The 8118-nt window shown below is 54.9% G+C and overlaps 1 protein-coding gene across 1 annotated transcript; it reads right to left on the bottom strand.

The window, feature by feature from the left end:
* Positions 1 to 5357: 5357 nt before the first annotated feature.
* On the bottom strand, positions 5358 to 7204 carry LOC119942159 (basic proline-rich protein-like). The gene is made up of 3 exons (XM_038762813.1): positions 7107 to 7204; positions 5909 to 6063; positions 5358 to 5830 (listed from the first exon to the last, which is right to left on the bottom strand). The coding sequence occupies exons 1-3, from the start codon at positions 7202 to 7204 to the stop codon at positions 5400 to 5402; spliced, it is 684 nt and encodes a 227-aa protein (XP_038618741.1). The 3' UTR covers positions 5358 to 5399.
* Positions 7205 to 8118: the final 914 nt, after the last annotated feature.

The raw sequence follows: 8118 nt of genomic DNA, 5'->3' as shown, positions 1-8118 counted from the left end.
ACTGTCTCCCCCTCTAGACTGTGGGCTCGTTGTGGGCAGAGAAAACATGTCAGCCAACTCTGGAATGTACTCTCCTAACCGCTAGTCTCCATCCATACCTCTACCTTGTTGGTATAACTTCTCATCCTATCCCGACTGGATTACTGCATCAGCCTCCTTTCTGATCTCCCAACCTCCTGTCTCTCCCCACTTCAGTCTATTCTTCACTCTGCTGCCCGGATTATCTTTCCACAGAAACTTTCTGGGCATGTCACTCCCCTCCTCAAAAATCTCCAGTGGTTGCCAATCAACCTTCGCATGAAGCAAAAACTCCTCACCCTGGGCTTCAAGGCTCTCCATCACCTGGCCCCCTCCTACCTCACCTCCCTTCTCTCCTACAGCCCATCTCACACCCTCTGCTTCTCTGTCACTAACCACCTCACTGTACCTCGTTCTTGCCTGTCCCTCCGTCGACCCCCTGGCCCATGTCCTCACCCTGGCCTGGAATGCCCTCCCTCTGCACATTCGCCAAGCTAGCTCTCTTCCTCCCTTCAAAGCCCTACTGAGAGCTCACCTCCTCCAGGAGGCCTTCCCAAACTGAGCCCCCTTTTTCCTCTCCTCCTCCCACCCACATCCTTCCCCTCCCTACAGCACCTGTATATATGTTTGTACAGATTTATTACTCTATTTATTTTACTTGTACGTATTTACTATTCTATTTATTTTGTTAATGATGTGCATCTAGCTTTAATTCTATTTATTCTGATGACTTGACACCTGTCCACATCAACAACAACAACAACATCAATCATTTATTGAGCACTTACTGTGTGCAGAGCACTGTACTAAGCGCTTGGGAAGTACAAGTTTGCAACATATAGAGACAGTCCCTACCCAACAGTGGGCTCACAGTCGTTCATTCATTCAGTCACGTGTTTTGTTTTGTTGTCTGTCTCCCCCTTGTAGACTGTGAGCCCGTTGTTGGGTAGGGACCGTCTCCATACGTTGCCAACTTGTACTTCCCAAGCGCTCTTCCTCCCTTCAAAGCCCTGCTGGGCTCACTTCCTCCAGCAGGCCTTCCCAGACTGAGCCCCTCCCTTTCCTCTGCTCCTCCAGCCCTCCCCACCGCCCCCACTCCCTCCCTCTGCCCTACCCCCTTCCCTTCCCCACACTACTTGTGTCTACTTGTACATATTTATTGCTCTATTTTATCTATAATCCTATTTATTCTGATGACATCGACACCTGTCAACTTGTTTTGTTTTGTTGTCTGTCTCCCCCTTCTGGACTGTGAGCCCGTTGTTGGGTAGGGGCTGTCTCTATTTTGTTGCCGAATTCCCTTTCCAAGCGCTTAGTATAGTGCTCTGCACTCAGTAGGCGCTCAATAACTACGAATGAAAGAATGGATGAATGAATGAACCCGCCCCCCGACGGCTGGGCACCTGAGCCCCGCCCTCTGAACCTTCCCCCCCAAACCCATGCGTCCGAGCCCCATGCGTCTCGGCTCCGCCTCCCCCGGCTTCATCTACCTGGGTAGTGCACCAGGCTGTGCTCCACCCCCGGTCTTGCCCCGAGCTCCGCCCCCCACCCTCACCTCCCCATCACCCGAGCCAGCCCACCCCGAGACCCCCAGTAAACGACCCCGCGCCAATCCCCACTCTGGCTCCTCGTCACTAGTTGTGTTTTAATCGTATATATTGAGCGCGTACTGAGTGCTGTCATGCACGCCCCGTCCCTGCCCCGCGCCCACCTCCCGTTATTCCCGGCGGCCCCACAGGGCTCCTTTGGGCTTGGGCCCGGACCAGAAAGAAAATTTGCCGCTTGAATGTTCAGGGCCTGGGCATCCTGGCCCCGCGGCTGCTTGGAGTCGGCTTGGGCGGCCACTCGCACCTGTGCTCGGCCCCTAGGAGTCAACGCTGCTTACTGGGTGCCTCCTGGGTGTCCGATGTGTGCCAAGCAATGTACTGGGTGCATACTGTGTGCAAAGCATTCTGCTGGGTGCAGACCACTGTTCTAGTGCTTACTGTAACTAAGCAATGCACTGGGTGCTTCCTGCATGCCTGCTGTGTGCACAGCACTGCTGTGGGTGCTTCCTATGTGCCTGTTGCGTGCAGAGCATTGTCCTTGGTGCTTACTGTATGCACACCGATGCATCGGGTGCTTACTGTATGCGTACTATATGCAGAGCACTGATCTGGGTAGTTACTGTATGCACGGTATGAATGAATGAACAGCAATGCATTGGGTATTTACCGTGCTTGCTTTGTCTAGAGCATTGTTCTGGAGCTGTGTGCCAAACACCTAAGTGGGCATATTTTGGGTGCTGTGTGCAAAGCACTGTATGGATGGTTACCCTTGCTCTTATTGTGTGCAAAGGGTTGCAACTGTGTGCTGTGTACCCATTGTGTGCAAAACACTGCATTAGGTGTTTTACTGTGTGTGAAACACTGTACTGGGTGCTCACTGTGCAAAGCACTGTTATGGGTGGTTACTGTGTATAAAGTATTGCAGTGGGCGCTTAGTGGGTGCAAACCAAAGTACTTTGTGCTTACAATGTGCAGAGTACTGTGCCAGGTGCCTGTAATGTACTAAGTGCTTGGAAGAGTAAGGAGAAGCGGGGACCGGACCCCGCAACTTTCCCCGGGTCCCGGTGGGCGGGGGACCGAATTCAGGAAGGGGTAAAGTGCCTGAATAATAACGATGGTATCTGTTAGGCTTTGGGCAAGTCACTTCATTCATTCATTCATTCATTCATTCATTCAGACTGAGCCCCCTCCCCATCCCCCCGCCCTACCTCCTTCCCCTCCCCACAGCACCTGTATATATGTTTGTACAGATTTATTACCCTATTTTACTTGTACATATTTATTCTATTTATTTTATATTGTTAATATGTTTTGTTGTCTGTCTCCCCCGTCTAGACTGTGAGCCCGCTGTTGGATAGGGATCGTCCCTATATGTTGCCAACTTGTACCTCCCAGCGCTTAGTACAGTGCTCTGCACACGGTAAGCGCTCAATAAATACGATTGAATGAATGAACAGCACAAGTAGACAAGATCATTGCCCTAAAGGAGTTTATGTCCCAGGATGTGTTGAGTGTCTATTGTTTGCAGAGCGCTATTTTAAATGCTTTCTGTGGGCTGAAAGCTGTCCTGGTTGCCCTCTGTGTGCTAAACACTTCTGAGCACTTAGCCTATGAAAGCAATGAACTAGTTCATTATGTATGCATAGCCCTGAACTGAGCATCTGTGTGCTGAGTCGGCACTTACTGTGTGCAGAGGACTGTACTGGGTGCCTGTTGGGTGCACTGTCCCGAGTGGCTACTGTGTACAGCACACTGTACCTCTGCTGAGTACCTGTTGTGTGTTGAGCGCTGCACAATGCTCAAGGCTTTAGTCGGAAGGCTCCATCCCAGCCGGAGGAGCCCCGGGCCGACAGTGCCTGTCCCGAGTCACCAGCATGGATGTCCTCCCGCCCCTGGTAGCCTGAGCAGGAAATGGACAGGGACGGGGGACGGGGGGAACAGGCAGGCAAGATCTCCCACTGGTGCCCTTTAGGGGTGGAAAAATAATAGTAATAATGAATTTGTTAAGCGCTTACTATGTGCTAAGCATTATTCTAAGTGCTGGGGTACATACAGGGTAATCAGGTTGCCCCATGGGGGGCTCACGCTTTTAATCCCCATTTTACAGATGAGGTAACTGAGGCACAGAGAAGCTAAATGACTTGCCCAACATCACACGGCAGACAAAAGGCGGAGGGATTCAAACCCACATCCTCTGACTCCCAACCCTATGCTCTTTCCACTGAGCCACGCAGCTTCTCTTATAGGGGTACCGGGACAGAGAGGGACGATTGGTTCCAGCCCCACCCTTGCTCCTCTGGATGGAGCAGTGGCCTGGGAGCCAGAAAGACCTGGGTTCTTAACCCGACTCTGCCACTTGTCTGTTGGGCAAATCACTTCACTTCTCTGTGCCTCAGTTACTTCATCTGTAAAATGGGATTAATACTGTAAGCCCTACGTGGGACATGGACTGTGTCATTCAGTTGTATCTAGAGCGCTTGCTGAGTGTAGAGCACTGAGGTCGTAGCTTCCCCAGTGCTCAGTACAGTGCCTGGCACATAGTGAGCACTTAACTGATACCATCTTAAAAAAAAATCTATCATCGTCAGAGCACTGTACTAAGCATTTAGGAGGATACAATACAACACAGTTGATAGAAGCGTTCCCTTCCCACAACCAGGTATATCTGGAAACCCCACTGCCTTCAGGGGAAAGGGAAAGGAGGGGGTCATTCATTCAATTGTATTTATTAAGCACTTACTCTGTGAAGAGCACTGTACTAAGCGCTTGGGAAGTACAAGTTGGCAACATATAGAGACGGTCCCTACCCAACAGCGGGCTCACAGTCTAGAAGGAATGAACCAGGGCCTGCAAACCAGCTCTGCCACTTATCTACTGGATAATCATCAGTCCTACTTACTGAGTGCTTACTGTGTGTACATCACTAAGTGCTTGGGAGAGTAAAAACCTTGGGCAAGTTACTTCCTTCTCTGGGTCTGTTTCCTCATCTGTAAAATGGGAAAAAAAAATCACTCCTAATTAGACTGTGGGCCCTATGGGAGACAGGGACCTGATTCTCTTGTATCTGGCCAAATGTTTAGTAGAGTGCTTGGCTCATAGTAAGCGCTTAACAAATACCACAGTTACTACTGCCCAAGCCCCACTGCTCATCAGTCAATGGGATTCACTGATAGACATACCACATATCATGGACCAATGTGTTCATGTGCCCATTGTGCCAGGAGAATTGGGGGGGGGGGGTACTCTGACCACCATCAGCTGCCCACAGGGACAGAGAGCGAGGAGACAGAGAGAGAGTGTGTGTGTGTGTGTGTGCCCACATGCAGATTCCTGATCCCACATTAGATCAGGACATTGAGTGGCATGAAACTAGGCAGCAGCATTATTGAGATTCCGCAGGCCGTCAGATTTCTTTTCCCTCTATACATTTGTGTTCTCAGATGTCGCGGGTGGGGTTTCTGTGCTGGGGAGAGGGCTGGTGGGGAACAGGAAGAGGGAGCAGAGCACCGGGTGGAGGGAAAAGCCCCGGGCTCTCCTGGACCTCTCCTGCTACCTGGCTTGGGCTCCCAGGGCTGTTCCTCATCCTGATCAGAACTAACTTGGGTAGCTTCGGAGCAGCCCCACCACCACCTCACTCCCCACCCAAAACTCAGAGGCAGCCACGGAGTGTGCAGATTCAACAGTTTAATAAACACAGAGAAATAAACAGTTTAATAAACACACAGCTTCCAGGTCCCACCCCTGCCCCCCACAGTCCCCACAACCCCAGGACCTTACTGCAAGCAGGTCCTCAGGGACCTCCCAAGCCCCCCAACCTGATCTGCTGAGATCCCCTCACTGCCTCCCCTCTCTGGGGTGCCCACACCTTGCCCTGCGTGGAGCATGGGCTGGGGGCCACAGGAGCAGAGGCAGAAAAATGGGTGGCGGCAGAACCATGGGCGGGGGCATTGGCAAGGGTGGCGTCAGGGGCAGAGGCATGGGGGGCGGTTGAAGGATGATGAACTGGACGGCCGGGAATGGCAGGTTCTGATCCGGGCAGGGGAAGACGGTAGGGGCCTGTGGGGGAAAGCCGCGGGGTCCCGGCCCATTGGGGGTCCTCGGGTCCCGCTGCTCTGGATGCGCCCATCGATCCGTGCGCGGGATACGGGGCCTTGGGTGGGCACGCCGGTTCGGTTGGGGAGGACGTGGCCATCCCCCCTGCTCACCATCCCAGCCTGTGACCGACCCGGGCCACCCGGGCAGACCGACGGGCCACCACAGGGTCCCTGTGGAGAGAGTGGAGTCAGCCGCCGCGGCCCAGTCTGGGGCAGAGGTCCGGCTGGGGGGCACCGCGGGCAACTCACCTTGCAGCAGTCCTTCTTGTCCTTGCCAGCATGCAATGTACTGTCCTGGATAAAGATCTGCTTGGGGTGGAGGTCCGAACTGCTGTGGCTCTGCCTGCTGTGGGTTGGGCTGTGCGCTCGAAGTACCTTCACCTGCCCCAGTGGGATCGGCTTCACTGCGGGAACAGGGGCACACCGCGCTGACGCTCGGGCCCGACCCTTGCCCCCCACCCCAACCCGCCCAAACCCCAATCCTGGCTCTGCCACTTGTATGCCGTGTGACCTTGGGTAAGTCACTTCACTTCTGTAGGCCTCAGTTACCTCATCTGCAAAAGATAGGGACTGAGACTGTCCAACCCAATTTGCTAGTATCCAGTACAGTGGCTACTCCTCAGCACAGCGTCCGGCACACAGTAAGCGTTTAACAGACACCGTCATAATAATACACTCCCCCCGACTGAGCCCGGAAACCCAGTTGAGCCCGGCCTCGACCGCTACCGAGCCCCAGCCCTTGCACCTCCACCAATCGAGAATAGAGAAGCAGAGTGGCCCAGTGGAAAGAGCCCGGGCTTTGGAGTCATAGGTCATGGGTTCAAATCCCGGCTCCGCCATTTGTCAGCTGTGTGACTTTGGGCAAGTCACTTCACTTCTCTGGGCCTCAGTTACCTCATCTGGAAAATGGGAATTAAGACTGCGAGCCCCCCGTGGGCCAACCTGATCCCCGGCGCTTGGAACAGTGCTTTGCACATAGTAAGCGCTTAACAGATACCATTATTATTCTTAATCGAGCCCCCCGGGCGTCCAGCCGTGCCCGCCTACAAACCACCTTTCCAGGGTCAACTCGGCCCCGCCCACGGTTTCCCGCCCCCGGAGCGGCCCGCCCTGCCGATTCCCCCCCTTTTAGTCCCGCACACAGGCCGTCGTTTCCCGCCAACCTACTGCCGGCCGGTTGGACCCCCCTTCCCCACTTCTGGCCCCACTTTCTCCCCAGGGTCCGGGGCGGGAGGCCCAGAGGCGGTGGGAAGGATGGGCGACAGACACACACACACACACAAACACACAATCACATGCAGACGCGACCTCGAACAAGAGTGGCCCTGCGGCCACACCGAGCGGTCCAACGTGGGGACACACGACAAGAATGTGCGCGGGCCCCGGGGCCGCAGCAGGGGACGACGAGAAGGGGAACGAGGACGGGGACGGACGGTTGCACCCTCACACTGAGGCGTCACTGTGCCGGGGCGGCGGGGCCGCCGGGCCCTCGGCGGGGGGCCCGGGCTCGGAGTCCGCGACGTCGGGGCGGCCGACTTCCCCCATCCCTGCTCGGCGCCTTCTCCCCGGCCACCAGCGGGCCCGCCGCCCCCCCATCGGGCCCGCCCCCCGGGCCCCGAGCCCCGCCCCCGCCGGCTTCCCCCCCCCCCCCCCCCGCGTCACATGGCCGGCCCCCGGGAGCAACGTGTGTCAGTAGGTGTGTCCCCGGGTGAACGTTGAGCAAGGGCACGGCCCAGTGGCGGCAGCACGGGGCCTGGGTTCTAATTTCAGTCCGCCTCTTGTCTGCTGTGCGACCTTAGGCAAGCCGCTTAGCTTCTCTGGGCCTCGGTCCCCTCACCTGGCAAATGGAGATTAAGACCGTGAGCCCCGGTGTGGGACAGGAAGTGTGTCCAACCTGATTATCATTCGTTCATTCATTCAATCGTATTTATTGAGCGCTTACTGTGTTAAGCACTGTATTAAGCGCTTGTATCCGCCGCAGAGTTTAGAGCTGTGCTTGGCACATAGTGAGCACTGAACAAATACAATAAAGAAGAAGAAGAACATGTGTGTCCCTGCCCCACCCCAGGTGTGAACCTGATTGAGCATGCATGGCCCTGCCCAGTCCCATGTGTGAACGTATGGGTGTCCCCCCCCCAACTCCTGGTATGAACGTGTGTGAATGTGCATGTCCCTGACCAGTCCCATGTGTGAACGTATGGGTCCCCCCCCCCCAACTCCTGGTATGAACGTGTGTGAATGTGCATGTTCCCACCAAGCCCTAGGTGTGAACATGTGTGAATATGTGTCCCCACCCAGCTCTGGGTGTGAATTCATTCCTTCATTCAATCGTATTTATTGAGCGCTTACTGTGTGCAGAGCACTGTACTAAGCACTTGGGAAGTACAAGTTGGCAACATATAGAGACGGTCCCTACCCAACAGTGGGCTCACAGTCTAGAAGTGTGAATATGTGCGTCC

The sequence above is a fragment of the Tachyglossus aculeatus genome, chromosome 21 (genome assembly GCF_015852505.1).
Source record: "Tachyglossus aculeatus isolate mTacAcu1 chromosome 21, mTacAcu1.pri, whole genome shotgun sequence".
Lineage (NCBI taxonomy): Eukaryota > Metazoa > Chordata > Mammalia > Monotremata > Tachyglossidae > Tachyglossus > Tachyglossus aculeatus.
The sequence above is the reverse complement of the archived record's forward strand: the minus strand, read 5'-3'. Positions and strand labels throughout refer to the sequence as shown.

Coding starts and splice junctions, on each gene's coding strand:
- LOC119942159 (XM_038762813.1), bottom strand. CDS start 7,204: ATGGGGGAAGTCGGCCGCCCCGACGTCGCGGACTCCGAGCCCGGGCCC. Junction 6,064..7,106: donor CGGCACAGTGACGCCTCAGT/GTGAGGGTGCAA, acceptor CTGTTCCCGCAG/TGAAGCCGATCCCACTGGGG. Junction 5,831..5,908: donor ACAAGAAGGACTGCTGCAAG/GTGAGTTGCCCG, acceptor CTCTCTCCACAG/GGACCCTGTGGTGGCCCGTC.